Here is a 14,829-nt window from a genome sequence, read left to right on the forward strand (position 1 = left end):
ATAGGACAGTCGTGGGGGATAAAGAGAGAAACTGGAGGGGTACTTTTGTAATTTTAAAATGGCGGAGAGCATTGACTTGTTGACCAAGGAGGGATTTGTGTCGTAATGGATAAAGAGATACGGGGATTGTTCGTTTTGTATGAGGATATTATTGTCAATTCGTCGATTTACCGCCAAATGAGTTACGGCAGAGGGGGCGGGTAGATCGGTTAGGTCAGGAACGTGAATCGCGCGTAGGTTTTGTTCCTGTACGGTAATTATAGACTGTTTTATTTTGTTTTCAAAACATTTGCTTATCTTGATCGTCCGCTGTTGGGAGTGTGCTTTTCCATGATTGTGATTCCAGGTGTACGGTGTACAATGGCTTGCAGCAAGGGATTCACCGGATAACTGGAAATGGTCGCTTGCAGGTGATTAATACTTTCGCGCCGTCGCCGTCTTGTTTTATTGACATCTAAATTTTTTTTTTTGGGTCAATGTATTGAAATCTAGATTTGCTCACGTCGAAATCGGCGGCACAATCAGCAATAATAGGTGTACTGGCAGTGCTACCCTTGATAAGAGGCTATATTACGCTTAGGGGCTTTGAAGTGGACTGACTGCCACGAAAAAGAGAAAAGAAAAGCCTTTAGCAGACAGATATTCATATATTTCGACCAGAAAAAAAAGACTGATAATATATTTTTTTTTAAATGAAAAGAATTATCTAATCTTTTTTGTTTAATACTTCTAATTAGAAAATGATGACTGGTTGGGTGGGGATTTTTTCCATCCAAATAAGCTCTTTAAGAGTTTTTTTATAAATTATGCAGTTGTAACGGCTATCTACATAGTTTTTGTATTTGTATACTTTTTCTTTAATATTTTTTATGGGAACCAAATTCCTACACTAAATTAAATTAGTTCTTTTAGTACAAGCGATTAGGGTAGGGGGTTTTAGAAACTTATTCAATGGGTGTCGGGGGATTGTGGCTGCATGCGTCCTCAATTGCAAAAGGAATAATTGGCAATTTATCCCTAGTTTCAAATAGACAACAGACTGTGGGGTCAATTCGTGAATAAGGCTAACTAGTTAATGTCGTTTTTGTCCTGCTACATTACCGATTTCAAGGCGAGTTAGCATGGGTATTATTGGATTCTCACTCTTTATTTTTTTCATGAGAGAAACACAACTTCAGTTTCTAAGTTCTCACGTGTGGTTCCAAAAACAAAATATTTCACAAGGTGCTTGAATAGTTTGCGCCAAAAACATAGACTCTGCTCGAGCAAAGCGCGCCCTTTGTCTTCTTCCTCTCCGTCGATTGCCATGGACTCTCTCCACCACCAAAGATTTTGGTTTCATGAGATTTTGGTTTTCAGACCAGGGTTATAGACAGAGAGGTCTTAGAGAAGGGTAGAATTCAATATTTCAGCAAACAACAATGAGATTCTTAATTTGCCATGACAAGTAGTACAAGTAAAACTGAGATTCTTTCTTTCTCAGCACTGGAAAGCAAGAAGTGATCATCAGTACACCAGTCTGCATTATGAAGCAGAAACTCCGAAAATAGGAACACTAATTGATGACACCAAAAGCAATTTCCTGAACCGTCATTCCTAATCAAACGGACCTTATTGCTAATTCAACCTAAACTAATCTCATTGATTTAGTACACCCTTTCATGCTGCGATCCCATATCTACCTACGATTCCTCTTTATTCTTTCGTGATTACCTGCAAACTTCTCTTGAAGTGATGAAAAAGCAAAGGCGTCCAGATTCGGCATTCCGGAACGCCAAGAATGCGAGAGAATGTTGGCCCCTTCCCACGACACGACGTTCAAGGAAAAATCTCAATTGTTCACCATTAAGGTTATACAAACCACGTCCGCAGCGTTTGAACAGCATAGGGTACTCGTCACCATCAATATCATACACTGTGACCTCCTGGTTCTGGATGCCCCGTTTACGAAATTCATCAGCCTCCAACAATGGCAAGATGTGGCTTTCCACGTCTTTTTTGCACATGTACAGCGTAGTTCGTGTCACATCACTATCTGCCAACTGCTTCTCAAAACGCTTGCTGCACCTTGTGATCTTGTTTTGGAGGCTTGGGGGGACGTCAGGAGGAGCATGGCCTCCTTGTTCTACTTGTTGCGGTTGTTGAGGCAGAGGCATGTCCGGTGCTGCCATGCCATGACTGCATGTTCTTGGGCTGCAGGTTCGTGAAACTGAGGTGAGACTTGGAGGCTCCAAATTTGTTCAAGTTCTTGTTGTTGTTCAGGCATGCCCTGTGCTGCAATGACTTCTTGGGCATGTTGGGTTCCACGTTCTTGTAATTGAGCAAATTCTTGGGGATAAGAAGGGATATACTTGTTAATTCCAGAGGAGGAGCCTTGTACTAGTTGTGCTGGTGCAGCAACTTCAGTTTCTTGAAACTGACCAAACTCTTGGAGGCCTTGGACTGATTGCGGATAATAAGAAGGGTTAATTCCAGAGGAAGAGCCTTGTTCTAGTCGTTTTGGTGCAGCAACTTCAGTTTCTTGAAACTGACCAAACTCTTGAAGGCCTTGGACTGATTGTTGATAACAAGGGTTAATTCCAGAGGAAGAGCCCTGCTCTAGTTGTTGTTCTGGTGCAGCAACTTGCTGTGGTTCAATTTCTTGAAACGGTGCTGCAAAATCTTCATTTTCTTGCTGTGGTTCCATTTCTTGAAAAAGTGCTGCAAAATCTTCATATTCTGGCGCAGCAACTTGCTGTGGTTGTTCTTGTTGAGCAATGGCTTCAACTTCAGTTTCTTGAAAAACTGATCTGAGATATTCTCGCATTTGTTGATTTGAAAGAATTTCTTCTTGCCTTTGCAATTCTCTTTCCGCATCTTCTGCATGCTCTACATTGGGAACAGCTGCTGGAACTTCATTTGGGGGGTCTTCATTATGATCATCAGCCATGCCTGATAGACGGATAGTGTTGTTTTCTTTCACAATGGTGCTTCTGATCGCAAGAGAAAAGTGTTTCTTTGGGGTATTAATTTGGTTAAAGAGAAAAGGGAAATGGGAAATGGGTTTTCTAGACAGTCAAAAGAGATTTTTCTTGATCGAACCCTTTTTGCTTGATAATGGAGCCCAAATTACATATTAGTCTCTGGACTAAATCTGTTATAACTAACTAACAACCCGTATAATATACTTTGACTGAAGGAGACTATTACTGACTTGTAAATTTAACCATCTTGCTGGGGTAAAATATATTAATTACAGTAGATATAAGTCAGTTTGAGTTTTAGGCTCTTGAAACATACGTACGAACAATAATGAAACCAAAAGCAATATATCTTTGTCATAATACTCCTAGCAAGATGAATACCTGCAACCTTCATGAATTCCCGCTTCCGAACCAGTCCAGTGGTGGTTCCAAGATTTGAAAGCCGACCGGGTAAAACTTATGTACTAAACTCGACGGTACGAATGAATTTCATTAATAAACATAAAAAGATACACATAGTGAGGGGGGACGTAATGTGCCTTACCCTCAAATGCATCTATATCTACAAATACAAAAAGTAAATGCAATGCAATGCAATACAAAACAACACTATTTAATTCTAAAATTTAACCCTATGAGGCTTAGAACTCTTAAATTCCTCTATTATGGATGCATTGTCAATAGTATTGGCAAACTCTCTTTTAATGTGGAGGATCATACAATCAGCAAGAAATTCATCACTTATGGGAAAGCTTGTTCCGTTGTTGCTGTAGAAATAGGAATAGTCAACACCAACCGAATCAACCTATCAATCAAATAGTAGCTTTCCTCCAAAGTTGTTTCCATCAATTGTTGACATAATTGAGGAAGAGTAGTGATTTCCTTAAAGCATGGAAGGCGTTTTATATCATTTTGAAAATACTTGAAGGTGAAGGTTGAGACGAAGAGAAGTTGAAGTTGTTGATATTTTCCAGAGGAGAGAGTTTGAGATGGGCTAGGCTGGTTGCATTGTAATTTTTTATTGCCAAAATTTTAGGACGGGCATGAGCCCAGCCAGCCCATAGCTGGAAACGCCCTTGAGTCCAAGATCATGACATAAAGTTTTCCAACCTCCAATGAGGACATGAATCTTGGTGACCTAAGTCTTGAACACCATTGGGTACTCGTTGCTAGCCATGTCATAAGTTGTTACATTGATGCCTTCTTTAGGGTTTTTTTTTTTTTTGGGTTTCCCAAGGTATCCCCAGGCATTGCCCAAACTTAATCCTCTGAGGTACTGTGTCGGGCACATATGCGGGGACCTCTCTCAAGAAAGTTTTCTGCATCCGTAAGGGTAGGGCTCGTCAATGGGCCGGGTCAAGCTAGCCCGGCCCAAATTTAATGAGCTTGGGTCGGGCTGGGCTGGACTTTTTTAGAAAATTCAAAGCCCAAGCCCATCTCATGAGCCGGGCTTGAAAAAGCCCATCGGGCCGGGCCGAGCCGAAATTGGCCTAAAAAATAATAAGTGTAAAAAAATATAATAAAAAATTATAAGGATGGTATGAATAAATATGCAAATATTTGGTGATGTGTTAAAAAAAAGTATGATTATATTTGGTGGTATGATTATGTTTGGTGATATGATATGTTGTTTGTCTTATTATATATATATATATATATATATTTGTTGTATTAATAAATGACACAAATTAATGTGCTAATCATCCAATTATAAACTAGGAATGAGTAGAATTCAATGGAAACAAACACAATTTTTATAACAAGTAACACACACAAAAAAATTAAAGAGGGGGATTTGTCATTTAAGTGATGTAATCCTAATCCTAAACCCTTATTTATACATAATTATATATGTATGCGGGCCTAACGGGTCAGGCTTTGTGGGCGGGCCGAGCCGGGCTTTCATGGGCTTAATCGGGCCGAGTCTATGAGCCGGGTCGGGCTTCAAACACCCAAGCCTAAGCCCGCCCCAAGCCCAAGCGGGCCGGGCCCTCTCAAAGCCATAACGGGCCAAGTCGGGCTTTTTTTCAATGGGCCGGGCGGGCCCCCGTAGGTCCATGAGCTCGCGGGCCAAATGATGAGGCCTACACAAGGGCTTGATGTGATTTTTGATGTCTCACAACAATGTTCATGAATCGTTAACATTATTGACAGGTTTATCTATTTTCACAAAATTAACGTGAAATAGCTCAACCAACTAAACTATATTCTATTAACTAAATTAAATTAATTAGCCAAATAGTTTAACTATTGGGGGAGATTGTTACCAAGGTATCACGGAGTTCAAACAAGGCAAGTCAATGTTGTTTTTCCACTTACCCGTTGGCTTATTTTATTTTGTTTTCTTAAGAATCCCAATTTCACGTCGTCGTTTCGCTTCGCTCCATTTAGTTTTACATACTGCCACCATCGAAGTCACCGAGCGGAGACAAAAAGAGAAATCAGATCAAAGCCAATGATCGGAGACGTTGAGAAGATGATCGCGGTGGGCCTCGTTTGGGGCGCCACCAACGCCCTAATGCGCCGCGGCGCTCTCCTCTGGGACCAAGCCCTCAAATCCTCCTCCTTGGCCCAGGCCCAGGCCCAGCCCGGAATTCACCACAAGCTTCTCACTTCCCTCAAGAGCTGGCTCAAGCTCCTCTCAATCTGGCAGTACACAATCCCCTTCTTCGTTAACCTCTCGGCCTCCGCTACGTTCTTCGCTATACTCAGCCACACCCCAATCTCCTTGGCCGTGCCCGTCACCAATGCGACGACGTTTGCCGCCACTGCCGTCTTTGGGTGGCTCTTGGGGGAACAGACCCACCTCGGCCTCGCTTTGTTCGGTACGGCTTTGATCGTTTTGGGCATTTGGCTTTGTATCACGTAATTGGGATTTCATCTTTTCTGATTGATTAGGTAACACTTCAATTTATGTTTTCTGTTTGTATAAATTTATGCGTAGCTAGCTTGTTTTGTTTTGATTATTGATGTTTGAGTGTTTGGGTGCTCAGAAAAGAGGGGAAATCAAGAGGAAATTTTGTCATTTTGTTGAAGAATGATACTTCGTTTTCTCTATAAATTTATTGATTAAAGTAACTGAAATATAAGCAAAAGAATGACACAAATGTGAATGAATGGTTAACAAGAAGAAAGAAAAAAACACACTCTTTATTTGAATTACAGTAGAATAAAACATAATCAAAAAGCTCAAACACAGAAAACCAAAAGAAAGTTGTTTCAGTTGTGAACTGGAAGAAGAAAACTGGTTAAGGCTGCAGAATCATTCATCTGGTAGAAACGGGATTCGGGTCTCTTTATATAGCTTGATTTCGTAGCCTCAAATCAGAATTGTTGTATAAAACATTCAGGAGGTATCTGTCCATTGAACCTTTTAGTATCTTTGCAGTAGTCATAGATCATGAAGTTATCTCTGACCCACTGCAGCTGGCCCCGCTTAGCACTGCTCAGCTGGCTGTATATAGGGGAGGTCCACCAGTTTGCTGGGGAAGTGGTGCCGCATTGACTAATGCTGATGTCTCCGTTCCACTTGCAGGCTCTTGCCCTGAAGTTTTGGAATCTAGCCGTGAAGGGTGCACTGGTCCAATCTATCTTGACTAGCCCACCTCTAGTTGCCCAGTTATCAGCATTCCATAAGCTTGAGTAAACCCTCATCCCTTGCTTGTTGGGGTAAGCAATCCCCTGGTTTTCATAGTTTCGGAAAACACGAATTGGTAGACTATCAACATACCACCTGAAATCATAGAAGAGAATTTGAGGTTTAGGAATCGTTTGGTTCCATGACTCATGGAACTAGTAGAAATATACTGTGAAATCAGGTAGAATGATTTTGGTAGTGAATCTATCATGTTTTTTCAGGATCTTAAGGGAGATTGGGGAAAAATGAGCCTTTATTGGGGAAAAGCTTTTCAATTCAGAAGAGCAGTATGTATGCATGTGCGTCTCCAGTCTAACAGAAAAGGATGATTTTTCACCCTTTTGAGACTGCAAATGAAGGTGCCTCTACCGTAAGTTAACTTACACAATTTCAGTGGGGTTCCAATGTATGGTGTAGTTGTGGAAATCAGCAGTTGGGTCAAACCAGAGATAAAATTGCTGCTCCTTGCTTCCATTTCCTTGTGTATAGATGTTTGTGTGGACAATGTAAGGTTGTCCAGAAATGTTCCCCAAGAATTCAAAATCTATCTCATCATGTTTGGTTCCTGTTGAGGATAGCTGCACAAATTTGAGTATGGACAATTTGCAGATGTTAATTTATTATGCAGGTCCTTGTTTAGTCATCAATGGAAGGAGAAAGAATTTGAACTCTATTTGAAAAGTATGTGAAAGTGAGTTTTTCAACCCCTCCCCTGCCTGGGATCTTTTCATCCAGATTTCTATATTATCACCTTGAAAATAGCTGATTTGAATTAAGAATGATGAATCTGAGACACAAATTTTTAGGGTTTTTATGAAGTTTGTATCTTGCTCAAGTTAGTAACTTACATAGTAGGCTGTTACAGTCCCTGCGGAATTCCCAGGTACCAACTTAATGAGCATCTCAATGCTTCCGAATAAGAAGCCTCTCTTTGATTGAACAGCAGAACCTGCAAAGCAAAGGCAGAGTATTGTAGTCTGGTTAGAGGAGAAAAACTGACCTCTGTATGACCTTTTATTCATTTTGTAGATATTTCATCCATGTATGTATTCTAATGAATAGATGAGCAAAACAAATTTAGTGCAAAACATATCATGGATGGACTAACAGTTTATGAAACAAACTAATCTGCCTATCCGAAGCTTTACGGATACGTGCCGTATTTCAATCAACCTTTAACCTGCAACATCTTGATGATGCAGAAAATCTCTGTTTCCTAGCTTATTTATTTGCTTTGGTTTGAAAAGCTATGCCTCTGATTAAGCACCTGCATGGTTCTAACCTGAAAATGGATCCAGCACGAGGTTAAGATCCTCGCCACCATTGCCTTGCATTGTAGCATGCTGGGCACCCCAGGTGATATACATACTCTTGGAAAATTTTGCATCAACCAAATTTTGATGGGACACAATGATGCATAGAACAATCAGAAAAGCTTGCAAAACTGCCATTTGTAACTTCAGCCACAACTAAACTTTGCTCTCTTGTTTTATAACAATGGAAACGGGAATGTCTTCTTGTTGGTTTATATATAAGTTGCCGCACTACAATAAATATATGCTCTCACCTACGACCTGATCATAGTCTCTGACCTTCCATTTTTTTTAATTTTTAGAAGAGAACATTTAATTTTAAGTATGCTCCAGTTAAATTGTAAATAATTTTATTTGATTAATAATAAGTTAAATGCTATTTGGTACACGGGGTCGTGGTGCCAATGTCATCTGCTGTATTTTTGAGCAGGAGGCGACAGAGGGTGTTTAGTTGTAAGTGGGGCTTAGCTGGGACGCGTTGTTGTGATTAGGAGAGAGAGAGAGAGAGAGTCGTGCTTGGGACTAATTGTTTGTAGTAGGGTTGGCCAGCTGTGAGTTTGCTTAGACGTGCGGGGTTTCTAATCAAAAGGTAAATGCTTTTAACTACTTGATTTACAAAAAGAATGTTGCATAAATAAATAGAATGCGTATAGAACAATGAATGTATATAATTGAAAGGTTTGCTTGGTGTATATACGTACATAAAACCCAAGAAGCAAGATGGTATGATCAAAGATGATTGATTAATTAATTAATTAATTCATTGATTGCTTGATTGATGATGATGGACTTGGAGCTAGCTACAGCCCTAATTTAATTAAGAATCTGCACCCAGTGACCCACGCTAGGCACACCCCGATAGACCACAAAAACCAGGTAGTACCCTGGCGGAGCCAACACGTTTGTCGCCGGGGCCACCACCTGAAGCTTGTAAACCCCGGGGCCAGCTTCTGTGAGCTCATTTTTACCCAAAACAAGCAACCTTTGGTTCATCGAGTACCCGTGCGTCGTGAACGGTGGCGAGTACATGGTGACCTTGATGTCCGCCTTGCCAACGGGGTTGTCTTGGAGCTGGAACTGGAGCGAGAACGGCTGCCCGTACTTCAACTTGGCGTCGGAGTTCTGAGCCATCACGGCGGGCCTGTGGGCTGCCAATGCCGGGTCAAGGTAAGGCGGCGAGAAGTGCTCGACTCTGAGCTCGGTTGGGTACTTGGCCTTGTAGTCGTAGCCTGGGTTGGTGTTGCTGCCTGCTATCAGGATTTTACCATTGGGGAGCAAGGCCGCTGTTGAGTGGTACATTCTGGCTATTTGGGTCGGGACTAGGTTCCTGAACCGGGCGCCCGCTTTGTTGTTGGGACTGTAAACCACGGGAGTGAAATTGGGTTGCTCCGCCAGGAACCATGCTGATGCGCCTGTTGAAAAAAAAAAAAGAAGGTCAAATTGCTACATTTCTTTAACCATGGTATTTATATCATTCTCAAACAAAATGATTTTTTGTATCAAATCCTAATATTAGATTACATTTTGATTATGACTATGATTCTCTTATCATACATAATTGAACACCTTGTAAATAAATGTGCAAAAAAGCTAGGTCGTACCTTGTTGGGCGCCGTTAATAATCAAGAGGTCTCCGGTGGGGAGGTTGAGCATATCTCCCATGACACGGCCAGAGGGCATGAGTTCGGTGGCCCACTGTGGATTGGGGTCTGTGATCCTAAGCCTGCCGCAGTCTTGCAAGGCCGGAAGGAAGTTCCCTTTGCCTGCAAGACCATAAGCCTCGGGCTTTGCGCCACCACAGACAATGACCTCAGCCGGGATGAGCGGAGCGTTGTTGGGGACGCTGAGGTCTATCGGCAGCAGCGCCGACATCCCTGATGCCGGGTAGTTTCGTGAACCACCCTTCAACACTGGAAACTCCTTGATGACTGTGTTGGTCTGGGTGCTGAGCAGGACGGAGCGGCTGTTGGCGAGGATGAAGAGGTTGCCGTCGGTGGACAGGTGGACGAAAGGGTAGAGGTTGTTTTCGTCTAAGTCGGTGGTCTCGTCGAGGAGTGGGAAGAAAATGGCTTGTTTGTTGACTTGTCCTTCCGGCGGCACGTACTCAAAGCTGTATGACTTGCGACCACCCGCCAGGAAGAATCTTCCATCGGGTAGGGTCACCTGAGTTGCATACCTATGATCACAAATTAAACAACACATATTTTTAACAAAAGTTTGGAAACCCTAAACCAATTCTTGGTGCTCAAGAAATTAAACTCAGAATTGTCCAATATATACCATCTTGGTTCTGCCAACGCGTTTGGGAGATCCCTATAGTCACAATTTTTGCATAAATCGAAGTATCTAACACTTCTTGTTCCATCCATCCAGCCACCAGTGCTGATGAAGTTGCCATCAGCTGTAAGCCCTCCTGATGAGCACCATGGGTCTGTAGTGATCTGTTGACGATCACCAAGGTCAGCTTTTGCTCATTATTGAAAATAGATTCATAATAAAGATAGAAAATTATCAAATTATTTGCCACACACGAATGTGCGTGGTGATAAAATACCCTATTGTTATATTGTCATACTGTGAATACGGAGCATTGATTGATATGGCATTATAAGATTGGTATCGAACCTTGAGTGGCCTAACATCATTGGTTTCAACATCATATTCAACCCCATGAGACCAACAATCTGTTTGCTGGACGCCCTTATCATCCTTGAAGGGAAGGCATTCTCCTCTGGGCAATTTGATGTTGGAAATATGAAAGGCTGAGGCATCGTACATCATGAGCTTGTTGTTTGGGAGCAAATTCAAGTGCATGGCTGACACACCTGCGTCCAATTTAACAACTTCCCATGCTCCCAAGTATTGGGTTGGGAAGTCGGGCTGTGCAGGTGCATCCACCACTGCTTTGACGGGATTAGGCTTATTGTCGGCCTTTGGAATCATGTCGGGAGCGTTCCCAGGCTTAGCAACATTAATTAAGCCGGCTTCAGCAGCCGTGGCGTCAGGATCACCCCCAACGGCAGCAGCTTCGGGATCACCCCCAACGGCAGCGTCAGGATCACCCCAAGCGGCGCCATGGTGATGGCCCCAGAGCCGGTCTGGTACGTGGAAAGGGTTGCCAAAAGGAACAGGAAATTGGGGGAATTGGACTAATTGTGCATTAATGCAATTGATGATGAAGAGAAGAGGAAGAAGGCAGAGAAGCTTGGTGTGCAAGGCAGCCATTGAAGAATCTGAATTTCTTCAATGACTCGTTGCCTGCTGGTGTGCTTCTCTAATATATTTTGCTTCCCTGCTTTTCCTCCCCATCTCTCTTTTATAATTTGGAAGTATCGCCACCAATCGGTTATGGGGTTCTGCAAAAATAGCATTGTGCATCATGCATGGTTGTGAACCCTTGTTTGCAGGAACCCCTAAAGTAGCTAGCAACCAAACAAAGTATATACTGTCTCATATGAACGGGTTGTCTCTCTTTTCCCATTTTGTATGTTTACTTAATTTTGAAATTTTAAAAAAACAAAACAACAAATAAACTTCGCACCACAGTTCATTTTAGTGGTGTAAATGCCTGTGAAGGAGCCATTTCCAGCAAATGTCAATGGCATCCATACAAGAGAAATTAGATGTTTTGGTAATTGCCCCTTAAACCCATCGTAAAGGAAAATTGCAAAATATATCTAATTAATTTCCACCTCATATTGCATTTTTAATATTTCATGTTGACACCTTAATTTAAAGACATGACGTTAAACGGTGCAATAAACAAAAGAAATTAGAAAGGTACAAGAAGAAAAATTAAAAAAATTAAGATTCTGTATGTAATTTTGCTCTTTTTGGACTCTGTGATTGTATTTTGACCGTGAATCCTTTAATTAAGATTATGCTCTTGTTCTTGATTGTCACGTTTGGGTTGTGTAATGACTTTTTTTGGTTATCCATTGTACACATCTTATGATATTTTTTTTAATAAAATATATTTTTCAACAAAAAAAAGGTACAATAAGAAAAAGAAAAAAAAACTCTACCTAAACATCCATATTTAGACATACATTTCCTCCAACATAGTTAATCATATATTTGTTATCCGTATTAATTTATGAAAAAAGGTGGAGGGGGAATAAACAACACAATTTGTTATTTGTATAAAATGAACCTATGTGATGCCTAACTCAAATGGTTCGAAAAATACACAACAAAGAGGTATAAAACCTTAAAGAAAAAAAGTCTCAGCCACGGCCCCCTCTGGGGTTGGTTGCCCTCCTCCCTCCCCTTCCCCTTTATTCTCCTATCATCCCCTCTCCTCTCCTTCCCTCTTTTTTTTTCTTCTCAGGATCCTTCTTTGTTAATTAGTTTGTTTTATACATGTGGAAGCAGCTGTCGTGATTTTGTCGCCATCGTTTGATCATGTATACAAGGATTTGGCTTCATTTGTCAACCTTCGACATAGTTTGGAGCTGCAAAGAGGGGAAGATGTCAAATTGGGTTAGGTTCGGGTTTAGCTTGTGCGACACTATGAGTTTAGCTGGTATGGCTTTATGACTCTCTTTGGGTTGCCCGGAGGATGTGGAGCGGTGATCTTGCTTCTTAGTTTGTTTGAGTCTAATAATGTTTAGGAACTCTTTATGAGTTTGTTGTGGTTTGTTTTCTTTATTTTATTTATTTTTAGTTTTCAACTTTCGATATATATTTGTCGTTTATGTCGTTGCACTGTGAATTTGCAAGTTTGAGCACATATGCTTATGGTTGATGAATCAAGGATTTTAGTTATTTTTGGGTTGTGCGTGTTTCTTTCATATCAATTCAACATGTTGTTGTGTTTAGTCATTAAAGAATATTTACTCATATTCTGCACCATATATAGTTGCTTTATACTTTTGTTTTGTTCATCAATAATAACTATATCGCTTATTCTAAATAATAAAACAAAAGAAGATTCTTATTTCTAGAAGCTGCACAGTAATTACTTGAGGTGGTAATTTTGTAATTGACAACAAAAAGCTGTCGGGGTCCAGTGAAATAACAAACAGCTCTAGATCTTGTCCTTATATTGAACCAGCCCTTTGCCCGGTTGCCCAGTATACGTACTGAGAGGATGGCTTTAATCATAATTTGTTGGTGGGTGATTATTTTGTAACTGTATAATTAAGAGTAAGACAGCTAATGCCAATTGGTTAAAGTAGCTTTTGGAACAGCTTCATTCAAAGGACGAACGTTTGACCAAAAGGTCAACAATTACACGAGTTTTTTTGCTCTTCACTTTCTGTTTTTGTTTTCTTTTGTTATTGACAAAACTCTGGGAGAGATTCTGCTCAATGACTTTTTAGAAGCTATTAGCTATTTATAGTAATATTTCAGTACATTCTTAATTAATTAAGAAGCTTCTTGAACCAATTAATTGACAAAACATATGCATATATATATACAGTTTCTTTCTATCGAGGGCTATCTAGGCATATCGAGGCATTGTAATTCTTAATGAATTTGTATATGTGTGTGAATCTCTTTTGTGGGTGATGAATTAATGAATTTGTATATGTGTAAAACAATATCCACCTTCATAGCTATAAAATATTGTTTATTCAAAAGCAAGAAATAATTGAAATCAGTCAAATGGCTGTTACAGAGTTGAAATTACTTAGCCCTTTTTCGATTAGGTCCATACTACTGTTCGCCAAGATAAAGAAGGATTCCAGAGTACTCGATTTTGTGTCAACTAATCAGATCTTTTCATTGATTGACATTAAAACAGTTGCTTCTTCCAGTGTTTTTCACATTACGTACTAGTGGAATCATTGACAGCTAATTTAAACCTGTAAAAGTGATCGATGGATCTTTAGTATAGTGGTAACTGTCTATACTTGGTTGGAATGCAAGAACGATATATTTATAAAAAGTTTGATTCCTAGTTGTGGTTAGCCCATTGTATTAGCATAACTTTGTTGTGGGGGTGTCAACCTATTATTGTTTTTACCTACAAATTAAACCTTGGGATATTATCCATTAATTAACATTGGGATATTTTCCAGTTTTCTTGGGAACCCTAGCTAATATAAATGCATGACTAAAGGTCTTGAGGTTGTTCATGAGAAAAAACAATATGATTTCTCGCCATCATCATTGACACTGATACTATTAACTAGTCTGCTTGATTTGTTAATTATACCATATATCACCAATAAACCTAGAAAGAATCTCGGGAACCTAATTAAGATCATGGAAGATCTGAAGCATTTAGTAGAGCTAGATCTTAATTACATAGCCCAATATATATATGCGTGAATTTGAAACCAAATTAAGATTACACTGTAATCAATTTATTTGCTAGGATTAGAAGAAATAAAGAATGCTGCTTCTATAAATATAGTTGTTCTTCTTGGATAAGCACAAATTTCTTGATGTCAATTGATAATACATACCAAAATGAAGGATTTCAAATTAACCACAAAAGCATCTGGTTAAAAGAAAAACCACAAGAAATATAACAATATAATCTTCTAACTAAAATGTACATGCAATTTAGGTCGAGTATAAAACACAAGATTCTCCACTTATATTTTCTGTACTGATATTGTGCTCATAACCGAAAAAGAGTATTACTGTATATGAAAATATATTATTCGATCCGAGAAGATGTCTAAGCTGTCGTTCTTACTTTTACCTAACATCACTTTAATATCCACTTAGTAGCAGTTAATCAGTTTCCTTAGCACATTTTCTTTCTTAATTAGATTCCGTCCTGTCTTTTTTATCTTCTTTGCGAAAGTGTACTATTTGAACAGTAGGACTTAGAGAATAGAATAAGACATGAAAGTTCTGCTATATATCTGTATGAATGGAAGAAATTGTATAAGATCTACCTGGTATTTGATGGCAATTAACGATTTGAGAAGAAAATTTCATCATTGTATTATGCAGA

General features: G+C 39.9%; 3 protein-coding genes across 5 annotated transcripts; 1 reads left to right on the forward strand and 2 right to left on the reverse strand.

The window, feature by feature from the left end:
- The first annotated feature begins 5,315 nt into the window (after positions 1-5,315).
- On the forward strand, positions 5,316-9,311 carry LOC110751131 (uncharacterized). 3 transcript variants are annotated; one of them, XM_021951562.2, is made up of 2 exons: positions 5,316-5,861; positions 6,822-9,311. In XM_021951562.2, exon 1 carries the CDS (start codon positions 5,419-5,421, stop codon positions 5,830-5,832), a length of 414 nt encoding a protein of 137 aa, XP_021807254.1. In that variant the 5' UTR covers positions 5,316-5,418; the 3' UTR covers positions 5,833-5,861; positions 6,822-9,311. The 3 variants fall into 3 exon arrangements, with proteins under 3 accessions (XP_021807254.1, XP_088100095.1, XP_088100094.1); XM_088243969.1 differs by having other exon boundaries at positions 7,229-9,311; XM_088243968.1 differs by lacking the exon at positions 6,822-9,311 and adding an exon at positions 6,499-6,637.
- On the reverse strand, positions 6,098-8,051 carry XTH26 (xyloglucan endotransglucosylase/hydrolase 26). The gene is made up of 4 exons (XM_021951561.2): positions 7,883-8,051; positions 7,449-7,549; positions 6,985-7,178; positions 6,098-6,696 (listed from the first exon to the last, which is right to left on the reverse strand). Exons 1-4 carry the CDS (start codon positions 8,049-8,051, stop codon positions 6,288-6,290), a joined length of 873 nt encoding a protein of 290 aa, XP_021807253.1. The 3' UTR covers positions 6,098-6,287.
- On the reverse strand, positions 8,657-11,323 carry LOC110751129 (aldehyde oxidase GLOX1-like). The gene is made up of 4 exons (XM_021951560.2): positions 10,539-11,323; positions 10,194-10,354; positions 9,515-10,089; positions 8,657-9,325 (listed from the first exon to the last, which is right to left on the reverse strand). The coding sequence occupies exons 1-4, from the start codon at positions 11,136-11,138 to the stop codon at positions 8,727-8,729; spliced, it is 1,935 nt and encodes a 644-aa protein (XP_021807252.2). The 5' UTR covers positions 11,139-11,323; the 3' UTR covers positions 8,657-8,726.
- Between the last annotated feature and the right edge of the window lie 3,506 nt (positions 11,324-14,829).

Source organism: Prunus avium, chromosome 7 (assembly GCF_965620075.1).
Source record: "Prunus avium chromosome 7, drPruAviu1.hap1.1, whole genome shotgun sequence".
Taxonomy (NCBI): domain Eukaryota; kingdom Viridiplantae; phylum Streptophyta; class Magnoliopsida; order Rosales; family Rosaceae; genus Prunus; species Prunus avium.